Source organism: Pteropus alecto, unplaced genomic scaffold (genome assembly GCF_000325575.1).
Source record: "Pteropus alecto unplaced genomic scaffold, ASM32557v1 scaffold104, whole genome shotgun sequence".
Taxonomy (NCBI): Eukaryota; Metazoa; Chordata; class Mammalia; order Chiroptera; family Pteropodidae; genus Pteropus; species Pteropus alecto.
In genome coordinates, this window is record NW_006436664.1 from 5713142 (window position 1) to 5737944 (window position 24803).

Consider the following 24803-nt stretch of genomic DNA (forward strand, 5'->3'; position numbering starts at 1 on the left):
AGAGTCCAAGTTGGAAGATGTTAAAAGATTTAGAACAAACAAATCTAGGCAAGTGATGAACTTGCATAAATGCTGAGCAACTAGAGAGAAGAGAATAGAATGGTGATAATTAGAAGGTAGAATCATTAGGACTAATTGACTCATGGGAAAAGGGGTGGGCAGAGCGAGGAAGAGATAAGAGTCAATGACAACATCCAAGTTCTGACAGGCAAAAAGAGAAACGATGTTATCATTCACTGATGATAACAATGGGGTGCAAGGTTTGGATGGGAAGATAAAAGTATGTTGAGTTGAAGTAGCACCTATGGAACATCCAAGAATGGTCTAGTAAACATATAGATATGAGTTGAGTCTGTAGCTCTAGAGAAAGAAGATGGCCTAGAATGATCCCTGAAAATCACCAACATTTAAGAGAGAGGTAAAGACATAGATACCTAACAAGATGAGCAAAAAGGCAAAATAGTATGTGGCCATGGAAATTAAAAGTAATATCTTTTTGAGAAAAACAGAAATGGTCAATAATAATATATGTTGAATGTTTCTAATGTGCTGGATATTTTACATACATAATTTAATCTTCACAACTCTATGAAGAAGATACTTAGTATTACCTACTTTTTACAGATAAAGAAATTGAGGTCAAGTAATTTGAAAAAGTTATGTCAGATTTAAAAACCTGAACTCTTAATCACAATGATATACTTCTCTATAGGAGTGATCTTCAATGTTGGGTGAAGAAAATATATGTTTGTGTATTCGATCTCATTCTTTTAAATTTCTTTACATATATAATTTAGAATTAAACCAATTAGAAGAGAACATTCTTTCTTTTCACCTGTTTTACTTCATGGAACCCAATGAAAGCCTCAATTTTAACTTTAAGGCAATTTGATTATAAGAAAGAAAACATTTAATTCTATAATTGCTGAGATGTCTGAGATTTAAAGTGATTTACATATAAATCATTAAAAAATAAACATTTGAAGAGTTGACCAGTAATAGATTTATCATTTCAAACAAATTAACACTAGCTTTATTAAAAAAAATCAAGGGAAGATATTCATATACCATGTTTCAACTTCTCTATAAGTGCTTCATTGTCATCCAACTTCAACTCGTTGACTTTATCTATCAATCCTTCAATATCACCCATACCTATAAGATCCAAAAAAGTAAAATTAACAGTAGTATACCTTTCTTTACATTATATAAAATACATGCACATACATAATAACCCTGTGAGATAGGCAGATCGGATAGTTCTATTACACTTCATAGGTGAGAAAACATAAGCTAGAGGGGTTAAGTAACAAAGCAGGGACTCCAGCCCAGAGTTTAATTTCAAATTCCATGTTCTCTAACTAGAATACCCGGAGACATTACAAAAGTTTTACTGCCATTATCACTGCTATTACTACAAACACATATTTTTGTATTGTGCTCTAAAACTTTTCCAAAGAACCTGCCATCTAATAGAGTGGTTCATTTACCACTCTAACCACAGCAAGCAAGGAATACAAATCATATAAAAAAATGATTTCCTGAACTAGTTAGTGAGAAGGCAGAATTAAAATCCTAACTTGTCCTAAATATCCATGCTATTTCTTGGAGGTTTTTCTATATCCCCATCACTGTACATACCAAGAAGTTTGCTGATGAAAGGCTGTGTTTTGAAAGGTTCAAAGTCATCTATATGTTCCCCTGTACCAATGAAAATAATTGGACTTTTTGTGGCAGCAACTCTGCAAAACGAAAGCATAAAAGGAAAACAAATTTCCACTAGATTTCAAAACTAATTAGACAGAGGTACATAGCTCAAGTTTCTGTTCACTAGTTCAAACAAAACTGTATGAGGACTCCAAAATTGTTTCTATTTAAACTTCTTTTATAGACCATATTAGGTCTACTATCGAAATATACTTTAAATAATCAACAATAAACCATGAATATTCACAAACAAATACCCCCACCCCCCGAGTCCAAGATATAGGACAAGAGCATCAATGATACTTACGCACTGAGCGCACCACCTCCTTTTGCATGGCCATCAAGTTTTGTCACTATTACTGAGGCTACATCTACTTTATCTTTAAAAGCCTTAGCCTGGGCTTCACAAGCCTGCCCAATGGAGGCATCCATCACATAAACAATGTTATCAGGTTGCTAGAAAATGTAAATAGAAAAGATACATATTTTTACTGATCTTAAACTATTTCCTCATTAGAAGCTATATAAAAATATTTATTATAAATAATAATTCATTCAATCAATAAATATTTACTAAAAGAGTACTACGTATTAGGCACTGTTAGGTCCTAAGACAAAGAGATGAATAAGAAAATCCTTGCCCCATGGGACTTACATTCTAGTCAAAGGAAACTGATAATAAATAGGCAAATAAACATTTCAGATGTACAACAATTAAAGCAGGATAGACAATATCAGTTTTGAGGTGTGGGAGGCTTCTCTAGGTAAGGTAGATCTCTCTGGCGGTAACATTTAAGACAAAGCCTGAATAAAGAGGAAAAGTTAAAGTTATCAGAAGATCTGGAAGAATCACATTCTAGGCAATAGGGACTAGCAAAAGTAAATCAGAGAAAAATCGAAAGTAGAAGAGTGTACACTAAAACCAAAATGAATAAAATATAGCTGAGGCTATTTACCTTGGCTCTTCTCAACTAAATGAAAATAATGGCATAACTAAAAATAAACTTATTAGCATTAACCAAAGAATTATTGCCACTACCCCAAAACATGGATTCATAATATGTGCTTCTCCCCAAATTATTCCCATTACAGTTTGAGACACTAAATGATTATTTTAAAATGCTTCATTTTGAAAATCTTTGAAAATTCATCTAAAATAAACATTTCTTATTTAATTTAAATATTTACTGAAAGGAAATTCAGTGGTTATTAAAGGTTAATTCTTAAATTTTTTGTTTGTTATTTTTCTCATATATACTAAGATGAATAAGTGAAAAAAGAAATTATTTTTTTGATACTTGCTCATGAAAATTTCATCCTTAATGTAGAGAAGATTAAGTCTTTATCATACAGACAGAGGTGCCCAAAACAGAAATAAATCACTCAAAATCTGTCCTATAGGCAAAAAATAACATATAATTAAATTAACCAAAGTCTTTATAATGTTAAATTGAAAGCTACTTACTATAGCATTAGCAACTTGAAGCATTTCTTCAAACAAAGAGTCTTCCTGTTTATGACGGCCACTTGTATCAACAATAATAATTTCAAAATTTTCATTTTTGAATTTCTCCACTCCTTCAGAGGCAATGATAACAGGATCCATTTCTGTATAGCTATTTAACATGGACAAACGACTTAACAATAATCACAATAGCAAAACTTCCAAATACTAATAATTTTGAAATTGTGACTATACCTTTTACCTATTCTGGAAAAGTCATAATGATCTCAATTTCAATTTAGAAAAATAAAATCTAATAAGGATTAAATATAACAATTTACTTCTAGATCAGCATGAAGCAGCATCCAGCCTTCCAATTACAAATCCTGTATGATTCTGCTGCATGTCTTTTCTGAATGAGTTGTGCTTTCCTCAATTTTTTAAATTTTCTTTAATAGAGTAATTGAACTTGTATTACCTAGTATTTCACACATGCTTTTCCATTTAATACCCTTTTGTAAACATTTTATAAAACAATTAAATATTCTTGTAAAACACAACTGTTAGGCTATTCAGCATTCCATCAGATGGCTATGCTAGCATTTATTCAATAAATGCCCTACTGTTTAAGGATTTTCCAATTTCTTGGTATTAAAAATATAGCCAATATGAAATATAAGTAATATTATTTCTTCGTAATTGTTATGACACACTCCTACAAGTTGAATTTGGATCAAATGGTCTGATCATTTAGACTTTTGGTTTTTAAAAGGAAAATGTCCTCCCACAAAAGTTTAATTTCATTTCTATTTCATTACATTTTTATAATCCTCAAAAATCTATTCAACTTGAAAATCAAGAAATGAGATTGTATTTTAATTTGTAATCTTTTGATTAGTGGTAACTTTTTTTTTATAAAGAGCAGTACTGTCAAATGAAAAGACATATAATGGAAAGAAAATGTTTTTCCCTTAGATTAACAACAATCGGAAATACACTAAATTAAAATATGTATGAGATTTAAATGAAGAAAAGTACTTAAGAACATAAAATTTTTTGACAAAAAAGACAAAGCAGGTTCCTAAATGTAACTATATAAATACAGTAAAGATATCAGTTCTCTCCTAAATTAATTGATTTCAATGTAGTTCCAATCAAAATCTTAGGGACATTTTTCTTTTTGTAACTTAATAGAGAATCCTCAGATTTAACCACGGAAATAAGCTGGTGAGATCAGGCAAGAATATGTTGAAGATGATTATTATCAGATATTTTTAAATATGATAGACACAAAATTTATAAATGTGCAAAGAAATATGATCAAAGATGTTCATAAGGGGATTAATTATATATGTGCATGCAATAGAATACAATGATGTCATAAAAAAGAATGACCTTAAACAGTATATTGTCTATTATATAATTATTAAGATCCCATTTTAAGTAATCATTTTAATGAAGTATAACATATATAGAAAAGTTGCACAAATTATAAACTCAGTGAGTTTTCACAAAGTAAACACACTCAGATCAAGAAACAGCATAACCTCACTCCCTCCCAAGAATAATCACTATCTTTTCATATCCCATTTTTAATCAACTCTATAGTGGTATATTCACATACAATAAAATGCACTATTTTAAAAGTTCATTTTGATGAGTTTGACAAATTTACACAACCCATATTAACCACTACCAAAGCAATCAAGGTAGAAGCACTAAAAGATTCCATTTCAATTTATGATTTATCTATCTATCCATCTATCTATCTATCTATCTATTTATCTATCTATCTTTTTATACATATATCTGTGTTTATTTGTGTAGCCGTAAATGCACAGATAGACATGCTAAAAACCGGTAATGGGGAAGTGAAACTGTTAGTGCTTTCACTTCTTTAAATTTTTTAATTAAAAGTGGTTTTTTTAAAAAAAGACAGGATAAATAGCATAACAGTTCTATATCTACCATCCTCCCAAAATGCTATATGTAAATTTGACATTGCAGATACAGTTCAAGTCCTTCCCGAGCTTTAGTCTCTTTAGCTCTCGCAGAGGAAACAATGCTAATACTTTAGTCCACATAACGTTTTATATGTTTTTTAAGTTTACATGAATAAAGGAGATTATTTAATAAATGATATTGAGAATACTGGTTAAAAATTAGTGCTCTGACTTTGGCCAATAGTTCAAGTAATTATCAGCTACATTAATCATTTGCAAATTGTGAACCCTAAAGATATAACTTTGTTATCCCTTGATTTTTACATCTGTATTAGAAAGAGTTCCTATCCTAAAAATAAAATTCCTAACGTTATTCTTTAATCTGCCTGTCAGAAATAATCTTAAAAAAATAAATAAATAAAAAATTTTAAATAAAAAAACCTATAACAGCCAAAGTTCACTAGCTTTCTTGGCCAGCCAAAAAGTAAAAGGTAATGATTAACAAAATATCATATATTTAATTACCTCAAATTTTTGTCTCTTTAACCTTTCTTCCTGAGGGTATAATAAACCAATTACTTTAATAATGCTAAGAAAAATGCTATTCCCTCAAACGAGTCCTTCTAAATTCAATCTAGACTCATTTCTTTTAATTAGTCATTCTAACATATACAAACTACCTGAACAGCAATATATCAAATGAAGGATAGCAATAATGAGAATCTCTACCTGAGATAACTACAGATTATAAGCCATTTTAGGATGATCAAACTTTTAAAATGATGTACTCAAGAAAAAGACAGTATGGAATTCACCACTGTATTTAATCAAGGAATGCTTCATATAGGTCTTAAAAGAAACAGCAAGAATAGAGAAGCAGAAAAAGTTCAGAAAGCATGCACAGAAGGATGATAAGTATAGGCAGAATTAAAAACTAAACAGTGTCTACTTTGATCAGGCTGAATCATGTTATAATAATAAAAAATAACAATTTATTAATTATATCTACTTTGTTCCAGAAAGGATTTAAGCTTATAAGTATATATTAAAATGTGACCAGATAGAATGAAATAAAAAAAAAATACACAAGATGAGGCACTGAGTATCAAAATAAAAAATAGAAACCCACCTTCCATAGAATGGAATTCTTGCTTTAGTAGCATTCTGTTTTAGTTGGTCAAAAGCCCCTACAAGATAAAGAGTCAATGAGTCCTCAAACTTGAAAATAAAAATTACAGAAAATAATTTTAAAATTCTAACACATTACCTGCTCTGAATGTGTCTGCACATATTAAACAGGTCTTCCAACCTTTCCTCTGATAATAATATGCTAACTGGGAAAGAAAGATTTTAAAAATGTAATATCAATAAATACAAATTATTATATATAATTTTTTGTTTACCTTGTTATTTACTAAAAGGTAAAATAGAACTACTCATATTCTCCTAAAAGTAATATTATTAAATTTTTGAATACAGCAAATTTCCTAAAGTTTAAATTCTAACTGCCATACAATCCCATTAAAAGGATATAAAATGATCAAGCAACAGATGACTGTAGTAAAAAATGTTAACTATTATCAATGTAAATTAAAAATAAATGATAAAAAAAATAACATAATCCTCTAAGAAATAATTGTTTTTTTCTAAACTATAACATAGTTGAGGCTTGTGAAACAAAATGTGGTAATAAAGTTGAGGCACCCAATTCTGGAGGAAAGGGTGGTATAATAATTAAAAATTAGCACAAAGATATGCAAAATGAAGATCTATATTATGCTGGGTAGGATATTATGAAAAGGGAGTCTTGAGCCATAGGAGATAAGGTAAATTTTCCATGTTTTTTCCTCAAAAAATCATATACTCACTTCCTTAAAGGACAGGAATGGTCTTTTCGGTAAAAGAATAACATAGTTATATAGAACTCTCCCATTCTCACAAAAAACAATCACAAGAGAGGCTATGGGATTTCTTCTTATCCTACAAAAAGCTATTACAAATATATAATAGATACATGAAGTTAACACAAAATTGTAAAGCAACAACACGATGAAGCCTGGTTTAGCATAAAACTTGATCTATACAAACGTATCTTCTCCATGACTTTTTTTAAAATTAAGCATAATTTACCTTTGAACATGTTGTAGTTTTACCACTCCCTTGCAATCCAACGAACATGATCACATTCTGTTTTCCTTTAGTGGGTGTCCATGCTTTAACTCCAGGGTCTACAAGCTATATTCCAAAAGTAAAATAAAAATGAAATCAGGTTAACATATGCTTACATTCAAAACTTTTAAATTATAAAAATAATTTAAGGACATTTGGTATAAAAGCCAACCATAATTCTCCATTCTAATACAACTCTATTTCCCTTTGTACATACATAGTAAAATTTAAGAACTTAAAATAATGTATTGTGAAGTCATAAACTAGCCTATAATTCCAATCCAATTCAGAAACATTTTTAGAAAAAACTAGAGTATAAATAAAATGTGAGACCAAGTTTGAGCCAAAGGAGCAATCTACATCAGCACTACAGAAATATAAAAATATGTATACAGGTCACATATGAATTTTTAAATTTCTAATAGTGACATTAAAAAAACAAAAATAATTAATATTTATATTAATTTTAATACTTAACCCAATATAGCCAAAATATTAACATTTCAATATGCAGTTTACATTTAAAAATTATAAGGTATTTTATATCCCCTTTCCCCACACTAGGTCTTCAAATTTGGCATGTATTTCATACTTATAGCTCACCTCAATCTGGACTAGCCATATTACAAGTGCTCCATAACCACATGTGGCAAGTGGCTACAATACTGAGACCGCATACTGAGACACACCTATCTTTATGTTAAATCTGACCAATGTTTATGTATAATCAAAATTACAAATTACATGTGAAATACTTTCCAATGTCAATTCTTCAAAGCCAAAGATCTACTGTTCTATAAAGTTATAAAGGGCTAGTAAAAAATAATCTCCAATTTTATAATGACAATCAATGGAAAATTAAGGTTCATATATGGACAGTCCCCGGACTTACAAGCAATGAGGAATTTTTAAAGTGAGGAATTTTTAAAGTTCATTTTAAAAAGTAATTGATTTGCAAGTCAGTTGTTTGGAGCTTGAACATGTATCCCCATATGATAAAAGCCATAATAATAGTTAATGTCCTAGACCAGAAGTTGGCAAACTATGTGTATATAAAGCTTTAATGGAATATAGCCACACCCATTCATTTACTGCTTTTGTGCCACATGAGCAGGGCTGAGTAGTTTCAAGAGACCATATGGCCCACAAAGCCTAAATTATCTAATTCTTAAGAGAAAGTTTGCTGAATTTCTTTTTTCATTAGTGTATAGGACTAAACTGAAATGACATAACCATCTGAGATACTAGACTTTTTCAAAGTACCAATCAGCTCTGCTAGAACCAATGAAGTGAATTAAACTATTCATACAACATAAGAAAAAATACTAAGAGAACACTAGCTGGCATCTGTTGCTCTCAAAAAAAATACTTTTTATAGCTTCTTCCTTTTTTCCCCCTATCATTTGACCCATACATATTTTTTAAAGCTCTAAGATTTTCACCATAATTTTCATGACATCAGCAGCAATATCAGTTCTAAGGTGAGATAGGACAATAGGCTCTACTTACCACTTGCAAAATGAAACTTGGCTAATTCAAAATTGCTCATAATCTAGGCAAGAATAGGGATATCTGGTCTTTCAAAGAGAATTCTGCACACAATGAACAGTGTGGAAAACAACACTTGCCCAAAGTGACTTTCTGTACAAAAGTAGGAAATTCAATAGGCAAAACTTAATATTAACTTTTTGTAAGTTGGCTTTGGCCTTTTTTGCAGGAATAATAGTGGCTTTCATAGCTGTATTCAGAACTTTGTACTCAGAAAAGTCTATAATAAAAATGTCACTTTAGAAAAGTTAATAATCTTTCAATTAATATTGTTAATATAGATGAATATGCTATAAAAACATTAAAAAGTATTCTGAAATAGTATTCCTGTTTGTTATTATCCATTGAGTCTACAGAGAATCATAGTATAATCTTGATATACTTTTACCTTCACAAGTTCTTTAAATACAGCATGCTGAATCATTTTTCTTTTGTTAAGACCAGATGCCATCTCTTCAAGATCAATGGCAGACCTTCATAATAATGGTATTTGGGGGTAGGAGGGAAAAAAGCCAGTTAAGACACTCGAAAAAAGAAGTTTCTGCCCCAAAGGCTATAAGAATATTTAATCATTCGTATTAATAGCTTTCTAATTAGCATGCATATAATTACTACAGACTCAAAAATCTATACCATAAAGAATTTACCATGAAATAGTAAATGCAAGGCTTTGGTTCGTTTTTCAAGGCTTTTTTTTTTTTAAGTCTAAATATTAACTTATCCTCATATCACTGCAAAGTATTAATTTTAGTTATTTTTCTTGCAGCATATATACTTTATATATCTTTACACCTAGCAGAAAATAAGACTACTTTCTCTAGTTCTAAATGCTTAAATGCCATTAGTTCTACATTACCCGCTCTGATAATATGAAAAGGAAGGATGGCCTGAGAGCATGACACAGCTAGGATTCGAGCAATTAACTGATGTGCCTATAGTACTCTATGTGCCCTGCCCCAGTCAGTGCCTCTCCCACTGAACACAATAACTGAGACCACACACATTACTCCTTCATTCAAATATGGATGGAGAAACCAAAAGGGGAACAAAAAGGAATACAATTCTCTAATAATGAAGAAGACTAATTATAATGCCATCTTAAACCTGAAAAGGATCAAATGGTGCCACTTTTCTATAAAGAATCTGAATTGTTAAAAGGCTTTTATATTAAAATACCATACAGTATATGACTGAATCTATCCAAATATAGTATTAAAATGGAAAGAAATCCATAATTAAATGAAAGCCACATGTAGTTTATTTTTTGAACCATCATTATGAAAACATACTATACACGCAATCTTCCAACATATGAGTTCTATTCTTTTACAGTGCTGTACAAAAGAAATGTTTCATGATATAGCAGACGTTTCTAGTTAACTCCTCATCCCAATAAACTAAATTTAGTTTTGCCTGTTTTTTATCTAATTAATTTAACTTACTTTACATTTTCTCTTAGTTGCTTCACTAGCTTAATATTAACATCTGCTTCCAATAATGCTGTACATACTTCTTTTAGCATAGCATTTAATACCTGCAAATAAATAATTGAATAAAAATTTAAAATGCTCAGTGTATCATTTCAATCATATAAAAACACTGGTTCATCAGTCATCATATACTACCATAGCTTAATAAAGACAACACTACACTACTGGGAGAACAAAAGGTTTTTCAGTTAGCCTTAGAAAGAGCATCTTATTAAATGTCTAGTCATTTTGTCAAAATAAGACATTCCATTTAGTTTTATTCAACTAAGTATTAATTACCACGATTTTATTCCTATATTAAAGCAATAATAATAAAGACAATATACAAGCCAAATAAAGTTACTATACACATTGCCAAAGATGTTTTCTATGTCACTGAACACCTGCTGTTGATACACAGGACTTTATATTCCCAATATCTGCTTAATTAGACTACTAGGCAAGAAAATGTAACAAAAGAAAACGACCCAGTCTGATCTAAAGTCTCACTATTTCCACCTGGAGCAGAGAAACAAAGTGAAAAGGAAACTATCCTCCACTAATAACTATCATCACATATTTGTTGAGTGGCAAGACACTGTGGTTAAAAGATCATAAACTACAGTCTTAAGAAAAGATGAGGCTTTTGCTGCTCATGTAAATAGTTTACACACTAGAATGTAAGCTCCACAAGGACAGGAATTTTAGTCTGTTTTGTTCAGTGCTATATTCCTGGTGCCAACAAAAATGTAGGCCCTCATACATTTCTTGAATGAATTCTCATCTTCAAGTCACTTCACATGTCCTACAGAGAATAATCAGATTTCCCTATCCCTCATTAAAGGAGTCTGATAAAAATGAAGCTGATCTTTCATTAGAGGGATTTTTCCTTATTAATTCCCTACCAGCACAGTGCCAAGAACAGAGAAGCTGCCAATTCAAGCAACAGCTGTTATTCTATTTCCCACCAAGCTTTTCTCCCTGGTTCCTTTTTCTCTACTATAAACACAAACAGCAAAGAGTTACACAGGGAAAAATGTTGAGAAAGCTGTTTTATTTATTCTGAGTTCCGAAGACTAAACAAGATTTGTTATGATTATTTAACAATAATTAGAAAAAGCCCTGGATGAGGAAATAGAAAAAAAGATTCCAACCCTGGCTCTTCCAATAAATAAACACATGAAACTCTCTGTTGCTATTAAATGAGGCTGGACTAGCCAAGGTCAAAGATGGTCCCAAAATTATTTAACCATTGGCTTATTAAAGTGTTGATATCAAATTCTGTATCAGAATTTTTTTCTTAAACCTCCAAGTTAGAAAGTACTTTTTAGCTATTATCTCATTTGATCCTTAAGACCACTTTGTAAGGTAAATGCTATTTTCTCATTTTATACATTGAGGAATCTGAAGTTGACCTGCTCAGATTTTAATAACACAACTACTAAATGGAATACTAAATAGTCTTCTAAAACCAAATTCAGTACTTTTGCATTGGTACCACAAAACAGAAAGTATACTTGTGGCCTATAATCATCTCTTTTCAATTCATAAACCATTAAGATACAACATGTGGGGGAAAAATGGGAAAAAGAAATATCTTAAACTTAAAACAATAAAGCTAGGTGGAAGAGTTATGTCAGATACCATGTAAGAAGTCAACTTACAAAATCTCCAAAACACCGAATGAGTTCATAGAAAACGAATCAAAGTAGCCAAGATGAAAATACTGGCCTTTTATAAAAATGCTAAATAAAAGTCAAAGAGAAAAGGTCAGGTACACACATGCCTACCCAAGAGGAAAGAAGCAGGATACTGAAGTTTTAGGCCTATGTCAAGAAAGAAAGCAAAAGTGTATTTCCACATCTAAGGCATTTTCAAAGTATAAAATGTTAGTCATTTTTACATGTAAGTTAAGGTTTCATTTTGTAGAAAGTTGAAATTAATAGTCAACAATAAAAAACATTACCTAGTGTATCTAGTTTTAGGTTTTTACCTACAGATAAAACAGTCTACATCAAAATAAAAATAAATATAGAGATTACTTATAATCCAGCTCCCCAATGCTAGTGATGATGTGCCATCACATATACTTCACATACACTTCATTTTACAAACCTCTTCATTGATAATGGTGGCATTGCTCAATGAGCGTAATGCTGATGTTATTTTTCTTCCAAGATCTGCTAGTACCATCTTGAAGGCTTTAAGACGTGATTATAAGAAAATCTAGGAAGGAAAAAAATGTAAACAAAAACATGTGAAAACAATCAATACCAGTTCCCGTAATTGTAGACTTCTAAAGAAGAGTATTTAAGTTCAAATTAAAGTACTCTAGCGTTTACAAACTATAACTTCAACTTCTTTAGTCTCAACCTACAGCCTCAAAAGTCAAGTCCAAAAGCCTGCCAGCCTTCAGACTGGAACTACACCACCAGCTCAGCTCTCCTGGGTCTCTATCTTGTCGACTCTCCCTGTGGATCTTGGGACTTGTTAGCCTCCAGGATCACATGAGCCAATTTCTCATAATAAATCCCTTTTTCTATATGTGTGTACACACACACACCCTCCAATATTGGTTCTGTTTCTGTGGAGAACCTTAACTAATACCAGTAAAGTACTAGTTCAAAGCTAGCAATAAAAGTTTATGGTCAATTGCCAATGATATTCCTGTAAAAATTCAAAGGAAGAAAAAAGTAGACAGAATAGGCTTTATTGAGAAGGTTGAATATGAATTTGATCCTGAAATATGGGTAGAAGTTGGATAGGTAGAGAAGAGGACAAAAGGGAATTTGAAGAAGGTTAAACAGCATAAGCAGAAATGGAGACATGGAAAAGCCTGGGACAAATTTGTATCTTATGTATGCATTGTACTTATGGATTGTTGAGTATTATTTGGGGGACAATAAATAAAAAATTCTGGCTAGGACAGAGGGCTATATAGTTAGAAGGAAATACAGGTGGTAAAAAGCTCTAAAAACCAGGTTAAGAAATACCAACCATTCAATATAGCGATATTGGCAGAAAAGTTCATTGTTCAAAAAAACAGTTTTGACAACTCTTCCAAGCTAACCTAGTCTAATTCAGTCAACCTAGATTATCTAGACTAGGTACATCCTATCTATAGAGTATAGAAGAGATTAAAAATGAGAGGAATAGGAGGATAAAAGAGCTGATTCATTCAACATAGGGAAAGTGTAGAGATGAGAAGAATCAAAAGAAAAAGAAAGGAAAAATGTACTCAAGGACCAATCACTGGCAAAGATAGTCCAGGCTGAGCTCTAAATTAAAACCTACCCTTCCACTCAGGTAGAATTTCATAATTTAGAACCTAGAAACTTACTACCAATACTTGACAGACCAAAATAAAAGTGCTTACCATATATTTTTACAATCACATGGTTACTTTAGAGAGCAACTACTTCATAGAAAAGATCCAGAACTACTTATTTCTTATCCCATATTCATTATGTTAATTATTGCTTAAGTAAATATTCTTCAGGTAAGAAATAACATTCAGATGTTTCAGTTCATTTTCTTTACTACTGTTACCAGGATTGATATAATCCTAATTATGACACCACAATTAACTTTTTTAGAGATCATGTCATAAACAGATCATCCTCCATTTTAAAAAGCTTTACTAGTTAACTCTTAAAAATAAACCTACCTTCCTAGGTTGACTGGCTATTTTAAATTAAAAAAACTTAATTTTTCCGATACATTTTTCCTTATGAAAGTATTTATTGGCAGTATATTTTTTAATATATTTGACTGATTACAAAAATCTGCACTTCGGGTTTTTATAAAATAATATTTAATAATACCTTTTATTTATATAGTGTTTCCTCAACAATTTCCAAGGATGTGCTTCTGAAAACTCTGGTGTTAGAATTCTGCTCAAAACCACAATGATTTCCCATTTCGTGCAGAGGTAAAGTCCTTATAACAAAACGTAGGTACCCCCAAATACACACCCCCTTCCCTTCTCCCCCCAATCTCCCCTCTCCTTCCCTTTCCCTTTTCCTTATATTGTTTGTGGTCTATAGGCCCCAATTGAAATGTAAGGTGCATGAGGGCAGAGATTTTTGCCTCTTTTGCTCTCTGTGAGCTCACTGCTTTATCGTCAGTCTTACACAGTAAGCCCTTAGTGAAAACGAACTTTATGAATGAATGGTAGGTGTATTTAAGATCTCAGGGAAAAAGCAAGACTAGGGAACCAAAGACATTAAAGGCTTTACAAATAAAGGCCACTAAAACAAACCAATGAAGATAATGTCACAAATCAGAAGAAAAATCACTGACCTAGGTAACTGATATTGTACAATTAATAATTCATTTGCCATTACTTGAAAATCACAGTGTTGTACACCTGAAACTAATATAATATTGTATGTCAACTGTAATTGAAAAAAAGAACATCAATGACCTAGGTAACTGATATTATACAATCAATATCCATTTCCCATTACTTATTAAAACTTTTCAGAATTTCCCTAAAAAGAATTTCCAACAAATTCTGAAAAACTAACTTCACCTTATTCTAATATGCACACTAAAATTCAAAACATCTTTTTAAACGTTAATAGCTAACTGTGTCTCAAACTAGAGTAATTTACAATTCAAGCACACTCGAAATTTTCTAGGCTAAATAGATTTATAGAAGTAAATCTGTGTATATTAGAATTTCATAAAAAAGGAATCTTTACTTAGATGGGGCTGTTGAAAAGGGATTACTGTATAGTTAGTACTTCATACGGTTTAACAGCTATTATTCCACCCTCACAACAATTTTATGATATAAGCAGGGTGAGAAATGGAACGGCCAGTCTCTACCAAAAAAAAAAAAAAGCAAAATGATTTCCCACAATCCCTTGGCTACACAGCTTTAGGTCCTAGAGGTATGAATGATGATTTAAACAACCCAGTTGAATATCATTGTGGACAAACTCCAGGGACAACTTTTGCTGCTATACTACAAGGGAGGAAATCATATTTTGAAAGCAAAAGATGTACATTCCTCCTCACGGAAGAGTAATTGCAACATTCAGAAAGAACTGATAAGTATCACTGCAATCAGGATGTACAAGGACTGATCTTGGCCCAAGTCACATGTTCTTCTAACAGGAGTCTGACTAGGAGTTGGATAGTGAGATGATGGAAACAGGCTCAAGTGTGGGGTGCCCTAAGTAAGGCATACACAGGGCCAAGTATCATACTTACCTGCTGTAGTGTGAAGTACTGGAAAGAGCATGGGCTTTGGAATCTGACAGACTTGAATTCAAATCCCAGCTCTGCTACATACTGGCTGTGTTACTTTGGGCAAGTTACTTAATCTCTCTGAGCCTCACTTTCCTCACCTGCAAAATGGAGATAACACCATTATCAAGGTAGTTACCCTGAAGGGCTGTTGTGAGGATTAAATGAGACAATGTGTTTAAAACTGTCTGCAAGTGCCTAATACATTAACTATTAACTTCCTTTCGTGAATGATACCTCCCTGTATTATCTGAACTGTGAGTAAACTGGAAATTTTCTGAACAACCCTACTAAAGTGCCTGTCCCATTACCCAGGAACCACCCCAGGAATCTTTAACATGTACCTGGTTATTTTTTTTAATTAATTTTTTCAATTACTGTTAACATTCAATATTATTTTATATTAGTTTCAGGTGTACAGCATAGTGGTTAGATATTTGTGTACCTTATGAAGGATCCCCCGATTAGTCTAGTACTCACCTGGCACATAGTTATTACAATATTAACTCACATAGTTATTACAATATTACTGGCTATATTCCTTATGCTGTGCTTCACATCCCTGTGACTATTTGCAACTACCAATTGTACTTCTTCCTCCCTTCATCTTTTTTACCCACCCCTCACCCCCTACTCCCATCTGGCAACCATCAGTTTGCTCTCTGTATCTATTAATATGTTTCCATTTTGTTTGTTCATTTATATTGTTCATTAGATTCCACATCTAATTGAAATCATATGGTATTTGTCTTTCTCTGTCTGACTTATTTCACTTAGCATAATACCATCTAGGTCCATCCATGCTGTTGCCATTGGTAAGATTTCATTCTTTTTTTATGGCCAAGTAATATTACACTGTATGTATGTACTACTTCTTCTTTATCCAATCTCCTATTGATGGACACTTAAATTGCTTTCATATCTTGGCTATCATAAATAATGCTGCAATGAACATAAGGATGCATGTATCTTTTCAAATTAGTGTTTTGGGTTTCTTCAGATAAATACTCAGAAATGGAATTGCTGGATCATTAATTAGTTCTATTTTTAATTTTTTGAGGAACTTCCATACTGTTTTCATACTGGCTACATCAACTTGCAATCCCACCAACAGTGCATGAGGGTTCCCTTTTCTCCACACCCTCGCCAACACTTGTTTGTTCATTCATTAATGATAGCCATTCTGACAGGTATGAGGTGATATCTCACTGTGGTTTTAACTTGCATTTCTGTGATGATCAGTGACACTGAACATCTTTTCAAATGTCTATTGGCCATCTGTACGTCTTCTTTGAAGAAATGTCTGTTCAGGTCCTTTGCCCAATTTTTTAATTGGATTGTTTGGATTTTTAATGTTAATCTGTATTAATTCTTTATGTACCTAGTTATTATTCAATAGAAGCTAGAGTGTCCAGCCACTTTTTTCCACAAAAACAATTATAAATATTCCTACCAGAACCTTGCCTGAGCTGAGATTATATAAACAGATACTAATGATAAAGATTTCAAATCTTATTACAGTCATGTGCCACAAAATGTTTTAGTGAACGAAAGACTGCATATACTATGGTGGTCCATAAGATTATAATAAAGCTAAGAAATTCCTATTGCCTAGTGACATCATAGCAGTTGTAATACTGTAATACAACATATTACTCACATGTTCTTGGTGATGCTGGTGTTTATAAAGTCCACAGTAGTTAACAGGAATGTCCTAGGCCTTCACATTCACTCACTACTCACTCACTGACTCACCCAGAGCAACTTTCAGTCCTGCAAGCTCTGTTCATGTTAAGTGCCCTATACAAGTGTACCATTTATCTTTTATACCATATTTTTACAGTACCTTTTCTATGTTTAGATATATAAATACCTACCTACCATGTGTTACAACATTCACTACAGTAAAATGCTATACAGCTTTGTAGCCTAGAAGCAATAGGCTATACCATCTAGCCTAGGGTTATAGTACCATCTAGGTTTGTGAGTACACTCTAAGATGTTCACACAACAACGAAATAGCCTAACAACACATTTCTCAGAATGTATCCCAACTGTTAAGTGGTGCATAATTGTACAAAGAATATCCCTATAGAAAAGTTCTCCTAAGCTCTAGTTAGTGACTAATTTATTGGATCAACATTAGACTAAAGAAGTAAATATACAAATACATTATATTAGTAAATATCTTTAGAAAAATCACTTGTATATTATATACTTTTCTATAAACTAGTCAATAGCCCAAACCATACTTACTTTTCCTGACTAAAAATATATTTTTAAAAATTCTGCACAGCATGTGTATAGATAGTCTAGGACCACAGAAAAGTAAATCTATTTAACAAAGTGGCCTAAAGGTATTTTATTTGGTAAAACTATTATATTTGAATAACTAATATTATAACATTAATTGTGACTTTTAAATTTAGGGATACTTTTTTCCATTTTGAATCTACTTAGTCCTCCAAGGAAATAATTCATCTTTTTGTTTTGTGATTACAAAAGGACACATGTTCACTGTAAAAATTCAAAAATTATAGAAATATTAAAGGTAGAAAATATAATTCCCTTAATCCTAACCTCTCTTATTCCCTGATAACCACCAGCGATATTTGGTATATTTCCTATAGATTTTATTTTCTATAAAATTGCATATATTATATATTCCATATTTTGTCTCCAAAAAAAAAAAAAATCCAAAAAATGACATTAGCCACCAGGGTACAATCAGATTCCTCTTCACACACACTACTAGGCGGCTATAACCAAAAAGACAGATAATAATGAGTGTTAGTGAAAATGTGGAGAAATCGCAACCTTCATACACTGCTGGTAGGAATGCAAAATAGCGTAGTCCTTTGGAAAAGTTTGGCAATTCCTCAAAATGTTACACATAGAGTTACTTTATAATCCAGCAATTGAACTCCAAGAGAAAGGAACACACACATCCACACAAAAGCTTGTACATGAATGGTCATTAGCAGCATTATTCATACTAGCCAAAAAGTGGAAACAACCCAAATATCCTTCAACTGATGAGTTGATAAAATGTAGTCTATCCATAAAAATGGAATATTATTTGATAATAAGAAGAAAGAAAGTACTGATATATGCTACAACACGGACAAATCTTGAAAATATCATGCTAAATGAAAAAACAAAGTGACAAAAGACGATATATTATAAGCTTCCATTTATGTGAAATGTCCAGAAGAGACAAATCTATAGAGACAAAGTATAATAATAGTTGCTTAGGGCTTGGGAGTTTGGGGAAAATGAGGACTGATTATTAATGGTGATGGAGTTTCTTCATGGAGTGATAAAAATATTCTAAAATTGTGATTATGGTTGCACAACTCTGTAAATAAACTAAAAACCACTGAATTATACACTTCAGGTGAACTGTATAGTATATATATTTTATTTCAGTAAAACTGTTAGAAAATAATATCTGCCATCTCTGAATAGTGAATAACTAGTTTTTATTTTCTTATCTTTTTGTAATTTCCAAAGTTTTGGTAATGATTAAGAGTATTATTTTTAAGTCAAGGGGAAAACTATTTTTCAAAGTGCTCCTTGTGAGAATTAGAGTGATATTATAACAGGGATTCAGATGGAGTTGCCATTTGTATTCATTTAGTTATTCATTCATTAAACACCTACTAAGTGCTCTAGGAATTGTCCCGGCATGAGAAATTTCTAACTCCAAATCAACAAATTACATCAGTTTAACACAGACAAGACTCTGTTCACTGCAAAAAATAAATTACGTAGCATACCACCACTGACTTCTCTTTAATTCTGCACAAAAGGTTCTACTCAATTATGTCAAGAAATATCAGGAAATTCTTTCTTCATTAAAATAATTGTTTTCAAATTTTAAAACTAATTTTAACGTTAAAAATAAAACCACTGCAACACTTCATAGTTTAACAGCAGAAAAGGTCCACCAAAAATTCTATTACCAATAAGGGGTAATAATAACTCAAAAACACTAAGAATCATTTCTTTAAAATACTTTTGGCTGTCAGGTCAATCATAAAAAGAAGCTTTATATAAACTGTTACCAAAAAAAAAAATTAAAGTCAAAAAAATTCCTTGGAAGTAGTTTGCATTGAATTTGAAAAGAACATATATAAGAGGAGGGATAAGAGGCATATGCTCGAGCAATGGGTTATTTCAATGATGTTCTGGTAACAACTATCAGCTAAAAATTAAATACTCAATCAGAATCTCCAAGGATGGAAACATCAGAAGGTTTTCAGGGAAGTGGCCTCATCTAAATTCTTGAAAAGCAAAACAAGGCAAATATATTTTGAAAAATTCACTGGCTATATTGATGGGCAGTCAGGTTTAATAATCACTGCATGAAGGGAATGATTATTAAAGAAAACAAGAGAATGAAAAATCTGTACCATGGTATAAAAATTAGAGACAATGTAGCAAATACATTAAAGGGAGAAAAACTTGAAAGCAAGGAGACTACATACACTAATCATACCCCCATAATCTGGTCCAGAAATGTGGGCTTGAACTAGGGAAGCAAAAGGCAAAATGGGGTCAAAAAGGGCTGGAGCCAAGAGCTAACCCTTAAAGCAGAATCTATAGGACCTAACGATGGTTCTGGAGAATTAAGGAGAAACAGAAGGCAAAAATGACTCCGAGGCCTCTAGTTTGAATAACCAGATGGCTAGTGATGCCATTAACCAATGAATGGAAGGCAAAAAGAGAAGCTGCTCTGAAAGTTGGAGTTAATAGAGAAAAAGGTTCAAGGAGTTTAAAGGTTATTTATAATGTCCTACTGAAGTTGGATATTGAGTATATAGGTGTGCATTTTATTAGCCTTTTTAAAATTGAACAAATAATACAAAATTCAACTAGAAACGAGTTAAAACTAAAAAACACACTGAGTATCACTGCTTTTATATACTTTTCTATCTATGATATAGGTAATAATGAAAAAGGGGGAAAAGGAAGGTGGAGATAGTGAATTTGGTTTTGGATCTATTGAGTTTTCATAACTAAAGAACTATATCACTCATGAGACAGAAGCGAGAGAAAAAGGTTTGGAAATGGTTGTCATACAAGGATAATGCTGCGGAAACCATGGATGACAACTCTCCCGGAGTTTGTGGAAGACTCATTTGGGTCATAGCAATGATGAAGGGCCAACTAAAAGGAGAATGTCAACTAAGACTGAGAATAATCAAAAGGATAGAAGCTTTGACTAATTCCCTTTCCCTCTCCAAAAGAAATCAACTAAAACGAGTAAAAGCTACCATTTATGGCTATCTTCCTATATTCCCATGACAAGTCCAGAATTTCCAGATAGCCGGAGTTAGAGGAGTAATCTGTTTGAAGGAGGGCTTGAAGATGCACAATACTTATATATTAAGTATGAAAATACTAATTGTCCATATCAAAAAATCGAGAGAAAGAGGTTTGCGAGAAATCTTTCCCCTCCCCTTCAGGACCACCACTGCTATCCTCCAGGCTTTGCACCAAAATACGTCACTTAATCTTTCAATCCTCATACCTTTCTTTTAAAATTTTAATTAATAAACTTTATTTTTTTAGAGCAGTTTTAGGTTCACAGCAAAACTGAGCAGAAAGTACATAGTTTCCATATACTCCCCGTACCCACGAATGCACAACCTCTTTCACTATCAACAACCTCATATCTTTCATCCTCAAAATAATCTTATTAGGAAGTTTAGGAAACTGAGGCTAGATTGGAATTGCAACTTGCTGAGGGTCACAAATCACCTGTAATTCTCATCTCTGTTCCCATAGCTCTTCGCTCTTTATACCTTACTAGAGTTTCTCATTACCCATCTTGATATAATGTATATTCATGTGCCTCTCTCTCACTGTACTGTTACCTCCCCAATGACTGGATTTGTGTCATTCATTTCTGTACCCCTATAGCTAAGAATGAGTAAACATTTTTCTTTTTTTTTTGTTGTTAAACTAAGCATATGAAAGAACTAGGTGAGAATAGCATCAAGAACGTCAATGAGGTAGAGTTTCAAGGAATGGATGGTCAGTAGTGTCAATACTACAGAGAGCCATCAATACATCTTAAAGTCATCATTGGCATTGAATCGATATTCCTTATTCATTTATTGAATGCCTACTATATGTAGAACAATGTGTTAAGCACAACAAACAGGGAAAAATAAATTTTGGTATACGTCAAAAGGTTTTCGGGGAAGCAGTCATATCAACATTTTTAATCAGGAGAGTAAAACAGAGTCAGGCCTGCAATTGCCTACAAGTAATTTGGCTCAGGCTATCTGAAAACAACTTTAAAAGATCACAGCGCATCTTTTAACATAACTTCTAATGCGGGAGACATGAGATGAAAAAGGGCCATGACACCTCAGTCTCGGTGACAACAGTCGGTGGACAGGAAAGCCCCTAAGCAGGGTTGGGGGCTGCCCCCTAGCTGCCAGTCCGCAGTCTGGGGCGGGAAAGGGGAGCCACTTACCGCAAAAGGCACCGCTATTGCCGTGGCCCGAAGGGGCCAGGAATTCCTTCGCGAGGCCCCACGCCGTGGGAGGAAACAGAGGGAAGTGGGGATGAGACAGACACGTGCGACCGCACAGCCGACTTCCCAAACTATATAAACGAGGGTCCCAGAACCCAGCACCGCGACGCCAACTCCCACCAGCTGGAAGACCGACGACTGCCACCGAACCTTCCGCCCAATGAGGAAACGTCACCACTCGGCGTAGTCCAGCCTTTCATGTAAAGGAGAGATTTCCGCTTCCGGGGCACCCCTAGCGTTCCTTCTGGGCGTTTACTGAAAGGGGTTTTGATGTTTCTTTGCTTCCACTGGCCTTTGACATTCATTTTCTATCGCTCAACAACTACGGCAACACAGTTTGTAGAACTATAAGAGGCGATCTCAGGAGAGAAGTCCGGCCTCGAAGAACCGCCTTAAGAAAAAGTGACTAAACTGAGCACTACCAGTTGAAAGGGAAAAGATGAGAGATGGGGGTGCGATTAAATGTAGAGATTATCCGGGAGCACGTGAGAACTCCGAGAAGGGGGCGGGGCTTAGGGCTTTTGCAGCCGAGGAAGAAGGGTTCTACCGAGGGTTGGATCAGGTGTCGCTGTCGGCCTCTGCTCGCGCGTGCGCAGGTTGAACCTTCCCCGACGCTGCTTTCTACTCCAATATGGAATTCGGCTCCGCGCGGCAAGCAATACTGCAGCTACTCGGTGCGGTGGCTCCGGCAGACCTCCCAGCGCTGCTGGAGTGGATGCGAACTACCCGTAAGCGACCGGAGCCAGAGGCAGGCGGTTGGGGCAAGGATACTTTGAGGACTTAGGGTGAAGCCAGAACGCCTCCATGGAGTCGCTCTGCAGCTCTCTGCTCTGCTGTGGGGCAGGCTGACCCGGGCACATCTCAAACCTTGGCAGATTCAGAGTCCAGTTTGGCATTTGGTGCAGGAAGATTAGGTGCAAGCTCTGGGTTGTTTGTAGTTGCGCTACAGACTTCAGACGAGCCGCTGAAGCCTCCTTGTGCCTAACCCTTATTGTGAAGGAATGAGGAGAGGGTAGCCCCCCTCGCCCATTACTCTCACAAACTTGTGGCGACCAGTAAGTAGGATACTACTAAAAAAGCACTTTGCGATAGAAGTTTTAGGGTGTAGAGGTGGAAGCTTTCGCCCTGCAGGCAAAATCACCTGTAGATAGTATATTTTCTCAATTATAAAAGGAACCGTCAATTTAAAAGTTTTTCCAAGGTGGGGAGAGAGAAAGAGAAAAGGGGGGAAAAGACTTTGATTTTAAACTGTTAACAAAATTAATAGTAATTAAAAAGCACAAGTTAGAATCACGGAAATGTGGTAAGTAGGTCTAGTTATTGAAGAATGGGATAGATCTATTTTGGCAAAGTGAAGCGTAGTGAAAGCACAAGAAAATTAGATATTCCTTGTTTGAGAACTGTGCCAAACCATGCTATGCCTCTATACCTCTTAATGTTGATTACCGCCTTTATTTTCATCCAGACTCATGACCTGAAATATATCTGGTTGCTCATGACTCCCAAAAGTTTTTTTTTCATTTTTTAAATTAAATTTATTGGGGTAACATTGGTTAATAAAATTATGTTTCAAGTGTACAATTCTATAATACATCATCTGTATATTGCATTGTGTTCACCACCCAAAGTCAAATCTCCTTCATTCACCGTATGTTTGACTCCCCTTTACCCTTTTCTACTCCCCCAACCACTGAATTGTTATTTGTGCCAATGAGTTTTTGTCTCATTTGTTTGTTGCTTTCAGTTTTATATCCCACATCTGAGTGAAATCATGTTATTTCCCTTAGCCAGATAGTCTCAAGATCCATCTATGTTGTTGTAAATGACAGTATTTCATTTTTTCTTATGGCTGAGTAATATTCCCTTGCACATATGTACCATATCTTTATCCAATCATTTATCAAAGGACATTTCAGTTGTTTCCCTGTCTTAGCCACTGTGACTAGTGCTAAGTGAACATAGGGGTACATATAGCTTTATGAATAAATGTTTTCAAATTTTAGGGGTAAATACCCAGAAGAAAGATTGCTGGATCATACAGTAATTCTAGTCCTAATTTTTTGAGGAACCTCCATACTGTTTTCCACAGTGACTGTACCAATTTGCAGTCCCTCCAGTAGTATTTGAGGGTTCCTTTTCCCCACAAACTCTCCAACACTTGTTATTACTTACTTTGTTGATGGTAGACATTCTAACAGGTGTCATGTGGTATCTCATTGTGATTTTGATTTGCTTTTCCCTAATAGCTAGTGAAGATGAGTATCTCTTCATATAGATGTTGGCCATTTGTATGTCTTCTTGGGAGAAGTGTCTCTTCAGTTCCTCTGCCCATTTTTTAATTGGATTGTTTGCTTTTTTGTTGTTGGTTGTATAAGTTCTTTATATATTTTGGATATTAGTCCCTTAATGGGGGCATTGTTTGCAAATATCTTCTCCCATTATCTTGGTTGCCTGTTTGTTTCGTTGATGGTTTCTTTTGCTGTGCAGAAGCTTTTTAGTTTGATATAGTTTCATTCATTTGTTTTTGCTTTTACTTGCTTTCCTTTGAGGTCAAATTCATAAAATCCTTTCTAAGTTTAGTACCTATGTTTTCTTCTACGCATTTTATTCTTTCAGGTGATGATTCCCAATTTTAGACTCAACACTGACTTCTTCCTGGAATTCTCTATGTGATATTAGAGTCAATTAGTAGGTTTAGGTATTATTATTATTATTAT

The 24803-nt window shown here is 33.5% G+C and overlaps 2 protein-coding genes across 5 annotated transcripts in view; one reads left to right on the plus strand and one right to left on the minus strand.

The window, feature by feature from the left end:
• Positions 1–22332, minus strand: part of SRP54 (signal recognition particle 54) — a 33903-nt gene extending 11571 nt beyond the window's left edge. The window contains exons 1-12 of one of the 2 annotated variants that reach the window (XM_025047917.1): positions 22027–22235; positions 15501–15637; positions 12396–12506; positions 10254–10345; positions 9200–9284; positions 7225–7329; positions 6362–6428; positions 6224–6281; positions 3173–3323; positions 2015–2163; positions 1642–1742; positions 1069–1155 (exon numbers count right to left, since the gene is read on the minus strand). In XM_025047917.1, the coding sequence (XP_024903685.1) occupies positions 1069–1155; positions 1642–1742; positions 2015–2163; positions 3173–3323; positions 6224–6281; positions 6362–6428; positions 7225–7329; positions 9200–9284; positions 10254–10345; positions 12396–12473 (973 nt within the window). In that variant the 5' untranslated portion in view covers positions 12474–12506; positions 15501–15637; positions 22027–22235. Of the gene's footprint in view, positions 1–1068; positions 1156–1641; positions 1743–2014; positions 2164–3172; positions 3324–6223; positions 6282–6361; positions 6429–7224; positions 7330–9199; positions 9285–10253; positions 10346–12395; positions 12507–15500; positions 15638–22026 lie in introns of both variants that reach the window. The other variant, XM_006913477.2, reaches the window with a different exon arrangement.
• The window catches only part of LOC102893009, a 33238-nt gene continuing 30764 nt past the window's right edge, over positions 22330–24803 (plus strand). The window contains exon 1 of one of the 3 annotated variants that reach the window (XM_015590607.2): positions 22330–22814. In XM_015590607.2, the coding sequence (XP_015446093.1) occupies positions 22533–22814 (282 nt within the window). In that variant the 5' untranslated portion in view covers positions 22330–22532. The remainder of the gene's footprint in view (positions 22815–24803) is intronic. The other 2 variants (XM_006913480.3, XM_015590609.2) reach the window with 2 other exon arrangements.